The 19,210-nt window shown below is 38.5% G+C and overlaps 1 protein-coding gene across 1 annotated transcript in view; it reads right to left on the minus strand.

Annotated features, from left to right (window-relative positions):
* LOC127441214 (uncharacterized) overlaps window positions 1-19,210 on the minus strand; it is a 33,539-nt gene that overhangs the window by 5,297 nt on the left and 9,032 nt on the right. The window contains exon 2 of the mRNA XM_051698393.1: window positions 6,663-6,715. Within this exon, the coding sequence (XP_051554353.1) occupies window positions 6,663-6,694 (32 nt within the window). The 5' untranslated portion in view covers window positions 6,695-6,715. The remainder of the gene's footprint in view (window positions 1-6,662; window positions 6,716-19,210) is intronic.

The raw sequence follows: 19,210 nt of genomic DNA on the forward strand, positions 1-19,210 counted from the left end.
AGAAAAGAATAATCTGCAATGTGGGCCAGTATAAAGCCAACATTTTACTGACAGTATTTAAAAGTCTGGCTCTGCAAGACTATACACAAACAAACAAACCAAATTATCCATTTGTAAGGCCTTCAATATTGGTAGGTCTTGGCAGCAATTGCTCTCTTGTATGGAAATTCTCTTTGCCATTCATCTTCATTATAATGCACAAAATGTTGTACCCTATTTGGGGTTTTCTCTGGAACCTGATACGGGCAGTGGATTTGAATGTACTCCAAATTTGCATTGCACAGGCAAACTCTCTTGCTGAAGGAAGCAGAGCCAGTATGATGAATCAACATTTGTAAAATCTACAGGTCTATGAGTACTTGCATTGTATTGCGTCCTGTTTCCTCTTTGAGGGATTTGTTTTCCCATATTAATTACATAACACAATATTTCCCTAATATGTACATATTTACTAATTAGTTAACAACATAGTAAACAGGTAGTAAAAAGACAGACAGACAGATGTGTGTATGGAGGAAGAGAAATAAATAGTAAATCATGTCAGACACTTCCTACTGAATTCCTTTCACATCCTTTACCCACCAAAAGAGAGAAAGACAGACCGGTTATTGTGCCAATGACAACTGAAAAAACATATCCATTGTGTCTTCAAAGTCACATTCCATACATTTTGTGTATTTTGTAATTATGTATTATATGACAGCATTTCCATAATGCTAAATATACATTGATAAAATGTATGAAACACAACATGTGTTTGATTTCCAGTCTCAACTTAAATCTATTTCAGTTTACCAGTTTCAGGGTGGATAAAATGAAATTTTCCACTCTACCTGGCACACTGAGAGGTCTTTACATTTTTATCCTTAGTAAACATTACCCTCATAAAACAATACACACTGCCAAGAAATATCAGCTTTTTTTTAGCCAAGTTCCAGCAGAATAGAATGCTAATGTTTCTGAGACAATGCAAGCAAAAGCCTGGGAACACAAATGCTGCATTCCAAATCACATTCTATCAATCTTAAATAGTATGTGACATAACAATTAGCTTATCTAGATCATAGAATGATGAAAATCATAAGCCAAAAGTGCCCAGATCATATAATTTTTTTTGGTGGATTTTCAAAGTGTGCTTGTCAGCTAATATCGAACACAACACCTTGCGTAAAGGAAGAGGAAGTGTTTGTGACAGATATATTTCTCTTTTTATATTTAAAAAAATATTGCCAATGAATGCGAGGCCCAAGCTGAAACAGCAGTTTCACCTGTTTAAACCTAAAAGTTAAGTAATATTAAAGCACTATGCAAACAGTATGCAACAAGGGTGTCTGTAGCTGTGTCCTAAATGACGCACTATACACTATGCACTTATAATATATACTATGCACTTAGCCATGCATTGTATGAAATTTCAAAGTGTAGTATTGTCCCAAATGGAACACTTAACGTTTTTTTGCTACACAGAAGCATTCGCCATTTGACGGCTGAATGAAGTGACGTTTCAAACGCACACAATGAGTTGCCGCTAGCTTTACTGCGTTAGCCAACCTCAGTTTATCATTTGTATCTCAAACAATGTACATTTTCACACAGTGTGGAGTGATGGTAAAGTGTTCAACTTACATTTGTAAGGTGCTGTCTTCACTGAAGTTTCACTAGTTGCTTCATTCTCCATTATTTACAATTGTTTTGTCAGACCAGCTACACAGCCAGGTAACTCTGCCCCTTCCACTATGTATAACAAGCCACAAGCACTGAGTGCATGAAGTGTCCAACATTCCACACTCCATTTTGATGGTTGAAGAAGCGCATCATCCAGGTACTCATAGTACACTTCTTTTTTTTGCATTTTCAGTTAACATACTACACACACAAAAAAAGGACAAGATGGCGCAATGGATGGCAGCCTCAGTGTGGAGCATTAATTTGTTGTTTTTAGTTTGTTTGTCCTGTGTTTAGTAATTTTTTTACAATCAGTTTTACCAGGGATGAACTGCTGAACATTCAGCAGCACATACCAGACAATCTTTCCCAGTTTTGACTATTCGGATAGTGTTGTTCAAGCATGCTATGAGACGCAAGTGAGGGAAGCGAGCCGGCACGCTGGTCAAGCACCGTCAGCGCGGCTTTCGTACAGCGCTGCTGAGTATTAATCTAGCGAATCTCTGCTCTCCTCTTCCTAACAAAACGGATAAACTACCTCTCTTCACCCGTACAAACAAGGACTTTTCAAACTCTGCTGCCTTGTGCTTCACAGAAACCTTGCTGAGTGAAGCCATTCCAGACAGCAGGTTACATCTGCCAGGCTTTCTGCTGTTCAGAGCAGATCGCATTGCGGAGTTAACGGGGGAAACGAGAGGCAGTGGAACATGCTTTTATATCAATGAAAGTTGGTGTACAGATGTAACAACATTAAAGAAGATATGCTGTTCTAATTTGGAAGCGCTCTTTATCAACTGTAAGCCTTTCTACTCGCCATGGGAGTTTTCGTCATTTATTCTGGTGAGTGTTTATATTCCTCCACAAGTGTGTGTGAGCGCAGCGCTGCAACAGCTGGATGATCAGATCACAGACACAGAAAAACAATAACCGGACTCATTATTATTCTCTGTGATTTTAACAGCGCCAATCTCACCCTGGAACTGACAAAATACAGACAGCACATTACAAGCCCCACCAGAGACAGAAATATACTATATCACTGCTATACAACATTAAAGGATGCATATCACTCTGTCCCTAGAGCAGCTTTGGGACTCTCTGATCACTATCTGGTTCATCTTCTTCTGACTTACAGGCAGAAACTTAAATAAGCTAAACCTGTAGTAAAGACTGTAAAAAGATGGAACAATGAAGCAGAGCTGGAACTACAAGCCTGCGTTGACTGCACTGATTGGAGTGTTTTTGAAGCTGCAGACAACAAAAAGCTCACACGAGCTCACAGACACTGTGACATCATATATCAGATTCTGTGAGGATATGTGCATTCGTACTAGGACTTATTTAATGTTCAACAATGACAAACCATGGTTTACAGCAAAACTCAGGCAGCTTCGTCAGGCCAAAGAGAATGCTTACAGAAGTGGGGATAACATCTTGTACAATCAGACCAGAAACACACTGACAAAAGATTAGAGTGGCTAAAAAGCTACTCTGAGAAGCTGAAAAACAAGTTTTCAGCTAATGACCCTGCATCAGTGTGGAGAGCCCTGAAAGACATTACCAAATACAAGACACCATCCCCCAACACTGTAGGGAATCAACAACTGGCAGATGACCTGAATGTGTTTTACTGTAGATTTGAAAAGCCCAGTCTCACACCCCACACCCGCTCTGACCTTCACTTTACACAAACATCAACACCTCCTGCAACCACCCTCCTCCCCCCTCCTGCTACTCAACCTGCACTTAAGATCTGTGAAGAGGATGTGTGCCGGGCCTTCTGGAAACAAAAGACAAGGAAAGCACAGGGCCCAGACGGTGTTTCACCCACTTGTCTAAAATCCTGTGCTGATCAGCTGGCCCACATCTTCCCACAGATCTTTAACAGATCACTGGAGCAGTGTGAAGTTCCTTGCTGCTCAAATGCTCCACCATCATCCCTGTCCCAAAGAAACCCAAATTCACAGGACATAATGACTACAGACCTGTCGCTCTGACGTGTGTGGTCATGAAGTCATTTGAGAGACTGGTGTTGGCCCACCTGAAGGACATCACTGGACCCTTCTGGATCCCCTTCAATTTGCTTATCGAGCAAACAGGTCTGTGGATGATGCAGTCAACATGGGATTGCATCATATCCTGCAACATCTGGACAGACCAGGGACATATGCAAGGATCCTTTTTGTGGACTTCAGTTCAGCTTTCATGACCATCATCCCAGCTATTCTCCGAACTAAATTACACCAACACTCTGTTCCCACGTCTATCTGTCAGTGGATTACCAGCTTTCTGACAGACAGGCAGCAGCTTGTGAGACAGGGTAAATTCACTTCCAGCATCTGTACAATCAGTACTGGTAACCCCCAGGGATGTGTGCTCTCCCCACTACTCTTCTCCCTCTACACCAACAACTGCATTGCCAAGGACCCCTCTGTCAAGCTCCTGAAGTTTGCAGATGACACTACTGTCATCGGCCTCATCCAGGATGATGATGAGACTGCATACAGAAGGGAGGTTGAACAGCTGGCTGTCTGGTGCAAACAAAACAACCTGGAGCTGAACATGCTCAAAACAGTGGAGATGATAGTTTACTTTAGGAGGAACACCCCAACATTGACCCCACTCACCATTCTAAACAGCACTGTTGCATCAGTGGAGTCATTCAGGTTCCTGGGCTCTACCATCTCACAGGACATGAAGTGGGAGACCCACATTGACTCCATTGTGAAAAAGGCCCAGCAGAGGTTTTACTTCCTTTGCCAGTTGAGGAAGTTCAACCTGCCACAGGTGCTGCTGATACAGTTCTACTCAGCAGTGATTGAGTCTTTCCTCTGGACTTCAATAACTGTCTGATTTGGTTCAGCTACGAAATCGGACATCAGAAGACTACAAAGGACAGTTCGGATTGCTGAGCAGATTACCGGTTGCCCCCTGCCCTCCCTTCAAGATCTCTACACTTCCAGAGTGAGGAAAAGGGCTGGAAAAATCACTCTGGACCCCACTCAACCAGCCCACTACCTTTTTGAACTGTTGCCTTTTGGCCGGCACTACAGAGCACTGAGAACCAGAACCAGGCACTTCTCACGCACCTTTCAGTCTAATTGATCCCACAAAAGCTCAATGGGGTTAAGATCCATGACACTCTTTTCCAATTATCTGTTGTCCAATGTCTGTGTTTCTTTGCCCACTCTAACTTTTTTTTTTTTTTTACTGTTTCAAAAGTGGCTTTTTCTTTGCAATTCTTCCCATAAGGCCTGCACCCCTAAGTGTTCTCTATACTGTTGTACATGAAACTGGTTTTGAGCAGGTATAATTCAATAAAGCTGTCATCTGAGGGCATGTGAGGTGTCTATTTCTCAAACTAGAGACTTCAGCTGTAGATGTACTTATCCTCTTGTTTATTTGTTCATCTGGCATTAAACATCTCTTTCTGTCCTTTTTAGAGCAAGTTGTCCTTTGTCTTTGAAGACTGTAGTGTACACCTTTGTATGAAATCTTCAGTTTTTTGGCAATTTCAAGCATTGTATAGCCTTCATTCCTCAAAACAATGATTGACTGATGAGTTTCTAGAGAAAGCTGTTTCTTTTTTGCCATTTTTGATCTAATATTGACCTTAAGACATGACAGTCTATTGCATACTGTGGAAACTCAAAAACAAACACAATGTTAAGCTTCATTTAACAAACCAAATAGCTTTCAACTGTGTTTGATATAATGGCAAGTGATTTTATAGTACCATATTAACAATTTAGCATGATTACTGAAGGATAAGATGTTGGAGTGATGGCTGCTGGAAATGGGGCCTGTCTAGATTTGATCAAAAATGACTTCAATCAGTAAAATCAATCATTACAGTTTTTTACATCAGTAATGTCCTGATTATACTTTGTGATCAGCTGAATGCCACTTTGGTGAATTAAAGTTACAATTTCCTTCCGAAACAGCAACATTTGTATATATATATGTATATATGTATAAATATATATATATATATATATGTATATATATATATATATGTCTTATTGTGTATTTCTATATATACTTATATTTTCTATTCGCTTTTTATTTTTATTCAATTTTTTTTATTATCTCTGTCTTGTTGTTGTATTGTTTGTGCACTGGAAGCTTCTGTCACCAAGACAAATTCCTTGTATGTGTAAACATACTTGGCAGTAAAGCTCATTCTGATTCTACTCGCACTACTTGCACTACAAAATGGCGTAGAATAGTGCAAAAGGGTGCAGTTTGGGATGCACCTAGCAATTCTAGAGCGTGGTATGTCCCAATACTGGCGCACTGTTACTATTACTACATACTCAGAAGTATGTATTTTTCCCATTACCAGTGACGTAGATAATTTTAGTGGACAGAAAAAGTATGTGAATTAGAATGAAGCCTTGATTCTTGAGGTGATTTTGAGCCCACAAGTCAAATTAAGATGTGTGGCTGTTCTGCAGGTTTCAGAGATTTGACAAACAGCCCATCAGAATACAAACTTACAGTAAGATAAATACAATAAGAAAGCTGTAAACACTGAAAATAAAAATAAGCAATGAAATTGTCAGTTGATTTTTTAATGGTGCATGAGGTCTACTCTATGTTCAATTTGTAGTATTCGCATACCGTATGCCAATTCTTGCCGCTTAATTTAAGCCTAGATATGAGACATTCTGAGCAATTATGGGGCAGTTTAGCACAGACCATGTGAATATCTGTGTATATTAACTGGGAAATCAAAACGGCATTGAAACACCAACATAAAATGTAAAGATTCAATATAAATTTAAAGAATGCATCCAGTGTCAAAGGGCAACGCAGAGTTGGCATACTGAATCCCCGTTTAACCAAAATAGATCTTAGGTAAGATTTAGATGAGCGACTACATGACTCCTCAGTCTGATTGAACTGTTAAACAATTGTAGCTATGTGAGAAATATACTGGATCTTCAGGACAGAATACTTGAGAATAAAAATCTCTACTATACTTCCTGTCTTACCTTTTTATCATCCTACAGCAACTGCAACCCATCTGGTCAGTTGTGTAGAGGACCTGGGGAGAAAGAGAAAAGGGTTTCTGTTACTATGTGTGTCATATAACTTTCTGGAGACTATGCTTTCTGTGGACAATATTTCTCTAAACTTATGATACTGACAAATGGTCAAACAGGCCATCAGTTTTTTATCTTGCATTCTACTAACTATTGTGTAGCTTTAAGTACATAAGTTACATTTCTAAACAAGCTATTTGAAAAATCTAATGTTGTGCCAGATCTGGACTGCTGAACCAGTGCTTAGGAGAGTGAAACATGATTTCAACATGATTCAGTAACTGTGCTAATTCTTGGAACATGTGGCTGTGATCACAAATATATCAGTGTAAAGAGACCTGCTGGAATCAATGGGAAACCCAAAGAATTCAGAACTACCCTTGGATGAATATAAAGAGGAATTGTGTAATTTCTGTGCCCCTCTTTGCCACTGGTTGAAAAACAGATAGTCCGTCCCAAGCTTACACCATTGGTTGAACCAATATTCAGGTGTTGGGCTGGATGGAATGCCAAACAAAGCCATGATCACATTCTTTTTTGCTGTTTACAGAGCCTAGGGCTGTCACATAGACGAGTGATTTCTCAGGATACCTATTTCAGTAATATATGTCATGTAGTATAGACATTTATTTTTCGGTATTCCGAGAAATCACTAACAGCAGCTTTAAAGCCAACTTTGTCTCATATTGACATGACATATGGAGTTGACATATGAAATTGCCAGGTGGGCTATATTGCTGCAGCGACAGTCTTAAATAGGGGCAGCCACACTTGTGTTTGTGACATTCTGGATTATTCCCCACAGTGCCTGGTCAAATAAAATCTGTTATTAATACATTCGTATTTTGTGAAAAGCAACACAGATAGGTTGACCTTTCCAAGGCCTGTCATGCATTTCAGGCTTTGGCATTTCTTCTCCTCTTTATGAGTGAGTTGCCTTGTAAGTAATTGATGGTTCAGTATGGGAGAAGATCCGTCTAATAGGACAAAGACACTCCCAGACTGCCTCCTTTTCGCCTGAGAGAGACAGTGTCATGGAAAACAGTGACACTGACCTCACGTGTCCTAATATGTTAGACAAATAAACATTCAAAGCAATGGGAGCGCTGCAGGAGATACATTATGAAGATAATTTAGATAATTTTCCATTGAATTATGCCCCAATCAGAGTGTAAAGCACTGATCTGAACCACAACTGAACTAAATCTAAATTAATAAAGATATTTTAGTATTGAGGAAGTAACAATTAATTACATTATTTATTGTACGGAAAAGATGCAATGAAAGTGAATGGTGACTGAGGTTAACATTCTGCCAAACATCTCCTTTTGTGTTCCATGGAAGAAAGATGGTCATACAGGTTTGGAACAGCATGAGGGTGAGTAAATAATTACAAAATTTCAAAGATTCTAATTCTTCCTGACCTGACCCATAAATATGACTTTCATTGGTGTAACAAAACTGTGTGTGACACCAGTGAAAGTAATGTTCACATGTAAGTTCAGGTAGAATGCAGTCAGGTTGATTCAGTCATATTAAATCATATTTTTGACTAAAATAAAACCAGTTAATTTAGATGTTACCACGTGAAGCACAAGGTTACATGTTCTACAGTGCAAATGACTGAAATCCAGACAAATAAGGCATGTGTTCAAAAGAAAACCTAGAAAAAGTATATCAAGTTAGGCAATTTCGGCTCTGAAGGTTTTCTGGCTTACAAGTGGAAACATTCAAAACAGTGGAAAACCACTGCACTTAGATGTCAAAAGGCAACACTACTTACTATGAGCTGACGTGTGTCTATAATGTCTATATGTGAAAGAAATCAAAGGATATATTTTCTTGAATTGTTAAAAAAAATAGTAAGAATTAAATAACAAAAAGTACCACAGTACTGCCATTGGCTTTTGGACATGTACCACGGTAGTACCATGGTATTATTTAAAGTACATTGGAGGACCATGTAAGCCTATATACCATGGTACATTTTTAGTAAGGCTGAAAGATTTGGACAAAAAATCTAATTTTGATTTGAGCTGCAATATGATTATTAACATAAAAGTGTTCCCTTTTGACCAAAATTAAGTCAAGTGAAATACTGTTCAAAAAAGGCTTTTTATCCTTGAGCCCTTTTAAAAGGAACCAGACTAAATGATTAAAAAATACAGTAAAACATAGGCATTGTATCTGTTCACTGTGTACCTGTTTTTATCCACTTGATGAAAGGGTCATAGTCCATTTTTTATCATTATCTTTTGGAAACCAATAATAAGTTATTATTAAGAAATTATTATGGAAATATATTTAGTATATTATTACTATTATTTTAAAACTGTAGAATTTTTTGTACTACTTTCATGTACTAATGTACACTTGCATGCAGCATAGCTATGTGGTCTGGTTAAACCCTTAAGCCTTTATTCTAGCTGAAGCTTTTACGCTGGCAGAACACTGAAGAAAGACGTTTGTTTCTAGTAGAGTTGGCAATAGCCTATTAAAGGGATAGTTCACCCAAAAATGAAAATTCTCTCATTATTTACTCACCTTATGATATCCCAGGTGTGTATGACTTACTTTCTTCTCTAGAACACATTTGAAGAAAAATACAAAAATATCTCAGCTCAATAGGTCCATAAAATGCAAGTGAATGGATAGTTTTCTTCTGAAGCTCCAAAAATCACAGACAGTCTGCATAGCCTAAACATCTTTGATACGACTCCAGCGGTTAAATTAATGTCTTCTAAAGCGATACAATCACTTTTGGTGTGAAAAAAGGATAAATCTTTTAGTACTTTTTAACTATAAACCATCGCTTCTGTTAGACTTCACGAGAGGGTGGAGTCCAAGCAGTCTCTCGTATGACGTATTCCATTGCCATGTTACTGACGTAATCTCACGTTCTCCACTCGGTTGAGACATCCAGGATAAGCACACAAACGCACCATTGTGAGCGAAGAAACAGATAAATACAGATCGAAACCAAAACCGCAGAAGCTTCTGTACAGCGTTCCTCCTACACAGTTGTAAACACACTGCTCTTCCGACTGTGACGCATGTGCTTCAGTTCTCGTGTGTTTTAAATGCCAATGCGATTAGTCACATGCACATACGGCTGCAGGACGGAAGCATGATTTAAAGTTAATAAGGACTTAAATATTTATCTTTATCGCACCGAAAACCATCATATCGCTTTAGAAGACATGAATTTAAAATCTGGTGTCGTATGGATGACGTTTATGTTGACTGTGATTTTTGGAGCTTCAAAAGATAAATCTCCATTCACTTGCATTTTAAGGACCTACTGAGCTAAGATATTTTTCTATTTTTCTTCAAATGTGTTCTGGGGAATTAAGAAAGTCATACACACCTGGGATATCATAAGGGTGAATAATAAATAAGAGAATTTTAATTTTTGGGTGAACTATCCCTTTAAAGCAGAGAAATGCTCTCATCCACTCTTCAGTCCCCAAACGGTGTTATGAGGTTACTTTAGATTTGGATGGTAACTTTTGACGGCCAAGCATATTTGGAATTACACAAATGTTGCATTAGTGAATGTAACTGTAAATGTAACACGCCAAGCTTATTAGCCACAAGTGATGCTTTGAGTAGCCTATGTGTAACACTACAGAGAACAGCGCTGTGCACTTACAGTAATCGCAGCGAGTCAATTTATTTATTTAATTAAATCTTAGGACTTCAGTTAGATAATCACACTATGTCATATCGCGATTGTGATTTTAGTTTGATTAATCATTCCGTCCAAACATTTAGCACCATTTCTTATAACTACATTGTTTTTTGTCTTTTTTGCAATACCTTTTAACCTACTGACCCCAAGGTCATTATTAGTCCTAGCAAAGTAACCACAGGCATAGTTCATCAAACTTTTTTCATATGTTTTGCTTGAAAAGTATGCTAGTGTTATTTTTAAAACAAATACAATAAATGTCAGTCGCTTCGTTTCATATTTTGTATCTAATGCATTGACATTCATACTTTTTTTAGTGTCAAGTGTGTAATTTATGCACCACTAGCATCACCAAGCAGAATTGCAAAAATAACGGTTATTTTGAAAGAGATTTCCTTGAACATGCCCCAAAGTCACACCACTGGTTGAGCCAATATTGCTATGTAGGCTGGTCAGACTGCTCAAACAAACAGAGCAATGTTTTGATAGCGCCACAGAGTGTTTAGACTTTTGGGTGTAATCAATCTGTGAATGATTTACTAATGGTTTTCACTGCAAATTAAGCTGGGAAAGCAGAACGTATTTTAACATACTGTAGAAAAAATTACACACTTCACCTTCATCTTGGGGCCATTACAAATCTATTTACTGAATTAATAAGCTGCTCTATACACTATTGGGAAGAGGTTTACAAAAACGATCCTAAAAGGTATGACTCACACTTCACAGCTCATTGACCATCATCACTGACACAAAAAAGTGGCTAGAGCTTTGCTAGGTGATTAGCAGCCAGATGCGGTGCACAGCAGACACCTGTTTGACAGCAGGAGTATGACAGGGCACCTGGAAACCTCTTTGTCAGCTGCTCGGGATTATTGCATTTTACAGCAGTCCACACAGCACACTCTCTCGCTTTCCTGCCTTACAAAACCTGTCTTTTATGTGAATTTAGTCTATAATGTGACGACTCAATAAAAATATTCTAAGAATGAAAGGAATAAAGAGGGATTACATCTGAGAAGATACTACATATGTAACAGCGTTTGTAAGGTTGTAATATATGATTAAACAAAATGGTCCTTTAGAAAAAACTCTGATGACATAAACTGAGAATTTTACATGCACACCAATATGCTGATTATTACTCCCAAAAATCAGCTTATTTAAAAAATCAGCTAAAGCAAGAAATCCAGGTTTACATGAGATTTAAAATGACTGAACCATGTGGTAAGAATAACGATAAAGGTTTTTACATGCCACATGAAATCGGGGTATGGGCAAAAATGTAGGTGTGTCGATCAGTTTATTCTTACACTTTGTATGATCTTACACCAGTAAAATTCATGTTGAACTGACATACCATTGGAGTGGACTTAACAAACAAGGGTTTCTTGAAACAACTAAATAATCCATTGACAAAACTGTTTATTTTAAATTATGTGGAATTATCATGATTTGTTCAAATAACTTGATTATTCTGGCAGCCGGGGTTACCCAGGATGCATTGCAGCACACACAGTATTGATGTTTTATGTTCTGATTAATTAACTCTAAATGCTAAATTTAAATCAGTTCACTTTGCCAATGGTTTCTATTAGAGATGGCCATTTAATGTGTTCATTCAGTGCGATTAATCTGATAAAATATAATGCGTTAAAAAAAAATTAACGCAATTAATCATGTCCTCGGACCATAATAAGGAAGATTCCTGAGAAATTCAAGCTTGATGTACCACCTGTTTATTCCAGGGGGCAGTAAGCGAAACTTCAGCTGAATAGGCAACGTACAGCTTATACAGAGAACAAAACAACCCTTCAGCAGACAGCACAACACAAGGATGCGTTCTTGTGTTCAAAACACAGCTTGATGGAGCACAAATCCGGACTATGAGATCTCAAGATGTGTTCTTCTAAGTATTAAACTGCGCTTAACTTGACACAGCGACCTAAAAATGGTATGTTTATGACGCAATGCAACCAAATTGATACACTCCAAAAGCATTCGTCTGACGTAGGTGTACATTGACGGGTCCTTAGACAAGCATTCACAACAAATTTTAGCACCTTATAACTCATATTGGGAATAGCCGAGGGTTATGGAAATGACTAAAGCAGGGTGTCAACTTGAAGCTGCATATAAAATTTTGTGACAAATGGCCACACGGTGGCTCTATAATTAGCTAATTCATGTTTTTCTAATAACTCCAGAACCATATAGGCTACAATAAAAATGTATGCCCGATTCACACAAAACTTGGTATACATCATCTACAGATCCTCCTGACAAAATGTTATCAAAATAATTTTGATAAGTCAAATCGTTCTGAAGATATAAACAAATATGTTTTGGGGAGTGACCTATAATGACTAATTAACCTGTATCTTGTGAGTGCAATTTTCAAACTTAACAAAACTTTGGACACATAGACAAGAGAACACTCTGAGGAAACAGGCCGAGTTTTGTTAATTTTTTATGCTAGGGGGCACTATAACTTAAGAAAATCCTAATTGTGCAACTGTGCTCAAAGCAGCTCAAAAGAACATTTTGAGGTAACATGCAAAATATCATCAATTTGGCATGGCTATAACATAAGAAATACCTAATTTCTCAACTGTATATCAGGCAATCATAGCCATGAAAGGCTGTTGTAATGTTTGTCCACCAGAGGTAGCTACATCACAACAAATCATAACATTTCTTCAAAGGGTAAAGGGAAATATATATATAATCATAAATTGTTTAGCCAATGACACATGCAAAAATATAAAACATTTTAACTTTTGCATTGTGTTCAGCAATGGATGCAAAATAGTTCTCGTGAACGAGCATGACTAGCAGAGGTGCCTCCGTATACCGTGTGCAACCGCATTTACATGCTACTAAAAGATTGTTTGTCATTCTATGACCCTGCTCTATTTAAACATGGATCTTTTAGCCTGCACATTACTTTTTATCTATTGGAGCAATAAATATTAACTTTATTTGATACAATCTGTTACCCTTATTTTTGTATTTATTTGACATCCATGACTATTTATCAAAACAGACGATTTAAAGTATTTTTATAGTGCGACTGTTGAGCACAGAAATGATGTGCTGCTTTTTTCATGCTTTCGTTTTGTTACAATAATTTTTGCTTGTGCTTTAAGCAACACATTCATTATGCAGTAACACACTAATGTAATGATTGATATATAAAGTAAAAAAAATCAGAGACCATCTTCTTGAAATCCGAACACAATTGGTCAAAACAGACATATTACCTAATGTTCATGGTATTGGTGTCTTTTAATAGTTGTGCCTATATTTCTGCGACTGCTGTCTTAAGATTCCTTGGGTCATGCCAAGTAGACTGATACTCAATTTGCCACAACAAGCCATACTTCCTGTATGCCATTTTAAATGTCACTGAAAACATACTTTTTCTAACTCCTCCTAGGCCGAAAGTCCAATTTGCTCGAAATTTGTCATGTGTCATCTAGGGACATTCATAACAAAAAGTTATCAAAAGCTTTTTGATAGACTAAATGGTTCTCAAACAGCACTTCAACTAATTAGATGGCAAGATGCCAAAAAGCATCAGAGGCTGTATCCCGGTGATGCTTTGCTGTATTGACATGGAATTTTGTGTGTCTTACTGGCATCAAACCCAGACAGCACCACACAAATTTGGTGACTGTGCCAACTATTGGTCAAAAGTTATCATGAAATGTTTTGTTTTATAACCATTTCTATTTATTACATTTTTAACAGCTTTTCTTAAAATCATTATCAGAAATGTCCAATCATATTTCCTTACATGCTGATGGTTTGCTTGGCCCTGTAATTGCTGCTTGTTATTTGAATTCATGCAGACCAAACCATTATAAATATCATAATAAAATAAATAAACTAATAAACAAATAAAATTATATTGCTTTAGCTCTATTTTAGGTGCTTACAAGCTTCCTGAATAATGCTTTAACATCGTGACACATACACTTAAAGGCCCTATACTACTTGAACCCCGATAACTGCTGCTTGCAGCTATTTTTATATATGCGATTAATTGCAGTTAATTCGAATAATTAATCGGGACACCATGCAATTAATAAGATTACACATATTTGTATTATTTTTATAATTTTTTAATATATTTTTTTCCCTTTTTCACCCAGTTTGGAATGCCCAAGTGCGCTTTTTAAGTCCTCGTGGTCAAATAGTGATTCGCCTCAATCCGGGTGGCTGAGGATGAATCCCAGTTGCCTCCGCGTCTGAGACCATCAACCCGCGCATCTTATCACATGGCTTGTTGAGCGCGTTGCCACGGAGACATAGCGCATGTGGAGGCTCCACGCCATCCACCGCGGCATCCGCGATCAACTCACCATGTGCCCCACCGAGAATGGACCACATTATAGCGATCACGAGGAGGTTACCCCATGTGACTCTACCCTCCCTAGCAACCGGGCCAATTTGGTTGCTTTGGAGACCTGGCTGGAGTCACTCAGTGATTATAAATTTTAATCGATTGACAGCCCTAGTTTTTATGAATAGTTAGGTTTCTTTTATGGCATGTGTTGACATTTTTTGTTTTGTTTTATATGCTCACCATTTATGAGTAAAGTAGCACCTGAGGTTATGTAGCTGCATTCTGGTTTTCAAAGCATTTTCTGACTTAAGTGATATAAGCTATAAAGAGTTCATTTCTGTTTGACTTCAAGCATTATAAGCATTGATCTGTTTATACTATTAATATTAATGTTTTGTGAACTTGACTTATATGTCAAGAAATCCCATCAATTTTAACTACCGTAGAGGAGACTGTCTTGATTTGTAAAGCCAGAATGTGCAATAATCTTGTTTTGGAGGCACATCGACCTCAACACTTGACACACAAACCTCAATAACGGTGACCATTAACAAACGTCAAGTAAAAAGATAAGCTGTTAACATCACCACACAACCAATAACTAACAATGATGACAAAAACAACAGCATCCTGTAAATAAAGTCAGCAAACAGCAAAACAATAACCTGTTTGTTTAGACAGCTTTGTTAAGCTTGTTGGGACAGCATTTGTGATCTTGTCTAATATGTGTTTTCAAGTAGATTCAGAGGAATTCACATTTCTTAGTATCAAAGATCTCAAGATAAATGAGTTCCTTGACATCTACTGTAATGTAGTTGATTCAACAAATGTTTTTAAGTTAACTCAACTGAAAAACAAGTTGAAACAATTATTTTTAGTTTCATGTCTCCTGTAGCACTCTGCCATCTTTTTCTACTCTCTTTCTTAAATCAATATTTTATTTCAACTAATTTATTTGGAAAGTAGCCATATAATACGTGAAATAATGTACAGTAAGCCAGTCATTATCTCACAATGAACCCTTTCAGGATGATACAAGACGTGGGGGTTTATTTTGCGATATTGACCAGCTGACTGCACATTATCCCTTACACATTTGCACCATAATATAATCATTTAAACTTTTGAGTGATGTCTTAAATGCCCTTTAAGAAACTCTGTGTATCCCAAACCCTCGACAACGATGACCAGAAGATTAATAGATTGTAGGAGGATTTGATATGATGTTAGAAAGATGAATGGCATATCCAGGACTCTACAGGTGTATCTCAATAAATTAGAATGTCGTGGAAAAGTTTATTTATTTCAGTAATTCAACTCAAATTGTGAAACTCATGTATTAAATAAATGCAATGCACACAGACTGAAGTAGTTTAAGTCTTTGGTTCTTTTAAAAGTGATGATTTTGGCTCACATTTAACAAAAACCCACCAATTCACTATCTCAAAAAATTAGAATATGGTGACATGCCAATCAGCTAATCAACTAAAAACACCTGCAAAGGTTTCCTGAGCCTTCAAAATGGTCTCTCAGTTTGGTTCACTAGGCTACACAATCATGGGGAAGACTGCTGATCTGACAGTTGTCCAGAAGACAATCATTGACACCCTTCACAAGGAGGGTAAGCCACAAACATTCATTGCCAAAGAAGCTGGCTGTTCACAGAATGCTGTATCCAAGCATGTTAACAGAAAGTTGAGTGGAAGGAAAAAGTGTGGAAGAAAAAGATGCACAACCAACCGAGAGAACCGCAGCCTTATGATTGTCAAGCAAAATTGATCCAAGAATTTGGGTGAACTTCACAAGGAATGGACTGAGGCTGGGGTCAAGGCATCAACAGCCACCACACACAGACATGTCAAGGAATTTGGCTACAGTTGTTGTATTCCTCTTGTTAAGCCACTCCTGAACCACAGACAACGTCAGAGACGTCTTACCTGGGCTAAGGAGAAGAAGAACTGGACTGTTGCCCAGTGGTCCAAAGTCCTCTTTTCAGATGAGAGCAAGTTTTGTATTTCATTTGGAAACCAAGGTCCTAGAGTCTGGAGGAAGGGTGGAGAAGCTCATAGCCCAAGTTGCTTGAAGTCCAGTGTTAAGTTTCCACAGTCTGTGATGATTTGGGGTGCAATGTCATCTGCTGGTGTTGGTCCATTGTGTTTTTTGAAAACCAAAGTCACTGCACCTGTTTACCAAGAAATTTTGGAGCACTTCATGCTTCCTTCTGCTGACCAGCTTTTTAAAGATGCTGATTTCATTTTCCAGCAGGATTTGTCACCTGCCCACACTGCCAAAAGCACCAAAAGTTGGTTAAATGACCATGGTGTTGGTGGGCTTGACTGGCCAGCAAACTCACCAGACCTGAACCCCATAGAGAATCTATGGGGTATTGTCAAGAGGAAAATGAGAAACAAGAGACCAAAAAATGCAGATGAGCTGAAGGCCACTGTCAAAGAAACCTGGGCTTCCATACCACCTCAGCAGTGCCACAAACTGATCACCTCCATGCCACGCCGAATTGAGGCAGTAATTAAAGCAAAAGGAGCCCCTACCAAGTATTGAGTACATATACAGTAAATGAACATACTTTCCAGAAGGCCAACAATTCACTAAAAATGTTTTTTTTTTATTGGTCGTATGATGTATTCTAATTTTTTGAGATAGTGAATTGGTGGGTTTTTGTTAAATGTGAGCCAAAATCATCACAATTAAAAGAACCAAAGACTTAAACTACTTCAGTCTGTGTGTATTGAATTTATTTAATACACGAGTTTCACAATTTGAATTGAATTACTGAAATAAATGAACTTTTCCACGACATTCTAATTTATTGAGATGCACCTGTATTTCCAGAGAATCGAAATGTTCCTTCTTGAGAAAGGTGATTCTGGGAGAGATTACTGGAGATTGCAGGCTAAAACACAGACAGATTGAAATGCGAGCTCGATGCCATTGGCAGACATTTCTCCATTGGAATAAATTGGAGTAGTGAATTTCTCATCACTGTAGAATGTGTGCCCTCCAGCAATGCTTTCTGGCCTGCGCTGTGAAAGTGACAAATGCTTAATCTCTTGCACAAGAATGAGGGGGCTTTTCCATTCCTCTGCCCTCAACCTACTCAAGACAAACACACACACATTAACATTTTTAAATCCCTTGTGGTTCTATGGTGTGTTTGCCAACAAAAACCTACACACATGCACTGGCCTTCAACAGCCAAGATAAACAAATGCACAAGCCATTAATGTGTCATTTCTTTTCAATTTATTGAGAATAAAGCAAAGCTAACAGCCAGATAAAACAAGTGGAGAGATAATGAGAGATATCAATAATCAGCTGATTGCAGATATACACTGTCTGAAATCCTCCCATAGACACCTGTAGGATGTCAGATGTAGGATTCAACACACTTCTCTGTCCTCCCCCTCCACCGCCTGACACATCACTGACAGCAGATGTCTTCACATTTTTTACAAATAAGGTTACAGCCATCAGCAATACATTCTCAGCACCACACCCTGTCAAACACCCTTCTCCAGTATGCAGCTCTTCTATCTCTATGTTTTCTCCTCTGACTGACACTGAGGTTTCTAAACTCGTCCTCTCCAACCACCCCACCACCTGTTCCCTTGACCCCATTCCTTCCCACCTTCTCCACGCCATCTCTCCGTCAATCCTACCTTCACTCACACACATAATTAACACATCTCTACTTACAGGCATTTTTCCCAATACAATTAAGCAGGCTTGAGTAACCCCGATGCTTAAAAAAACCCACACTTAACCCCACACAAGTAGAACACTACAGACTAGTCTCTCTCATCCCATTCATGGCGAAAACACTTGAAAGGGCAGTTTTCAATTAGATCTCTGCCTATCTCTCACAGAACAAGCTGCTGGATGACAATCAATCAGGCTTCAAAAGTGGACACTCCACCGAGACAGGCGAAAGCTGGATCCAGATCATCAGTCCTGATTCTACTGGACCTTTCTTCAGCCTTTGACACAGTCAACCATCAGATCCTACTCTCCACCCTCTCTACTCTGGGCATCACAGGAACTGTGCTTGACTGGTTTAATTCCTATCTTTCAGGTAGGTCCTTCAAGGTAGCCTGGATAGGTGAGGTGTCCAAGTCACATCAGCTACTTACTGGGGTACCTCATTGCTCAGTGATTGGGCCACTTCTCTTCTCTATATACACAACATCACTGGGACCCATCATTCAGGCACATGGTTTCTCTTACCACTGCTACGCCGATGACACATAGCTCTACTTGTCTTTCCAGCCCAACAACACCACGGTGACTGCTCGAATCTCTGCCTGTTTGGCAGACATCGCAGCCTGGATGAAGGAACACCACCTGCAACTTAACCCAGCCAAGACTGAACTCCTTGTCTTTCCAGCTCTCCAGCTGTTGTGTTCCTCTTGAACACAACATCACCATGCAGCTAGGTTC

This window comes from Myxocyprinus asiaticus, chromosome 1 (genome assembly GCF_019703515.2).
Source record: "Myxocyprinus asiaticus isolate MX2 ecotype Aquarium Trade chromosome 1, UBuf_Myxa_2, whole genome shotgun sequence".
Classification (NCBI taxonomy): domain Eukaryota; kingdom Metazoa; phylum Chordata; class Actinopteri; order Cypriniformes; family Catostomidae; genus Myxocyprinus; species Myxocyprinus asiaticus.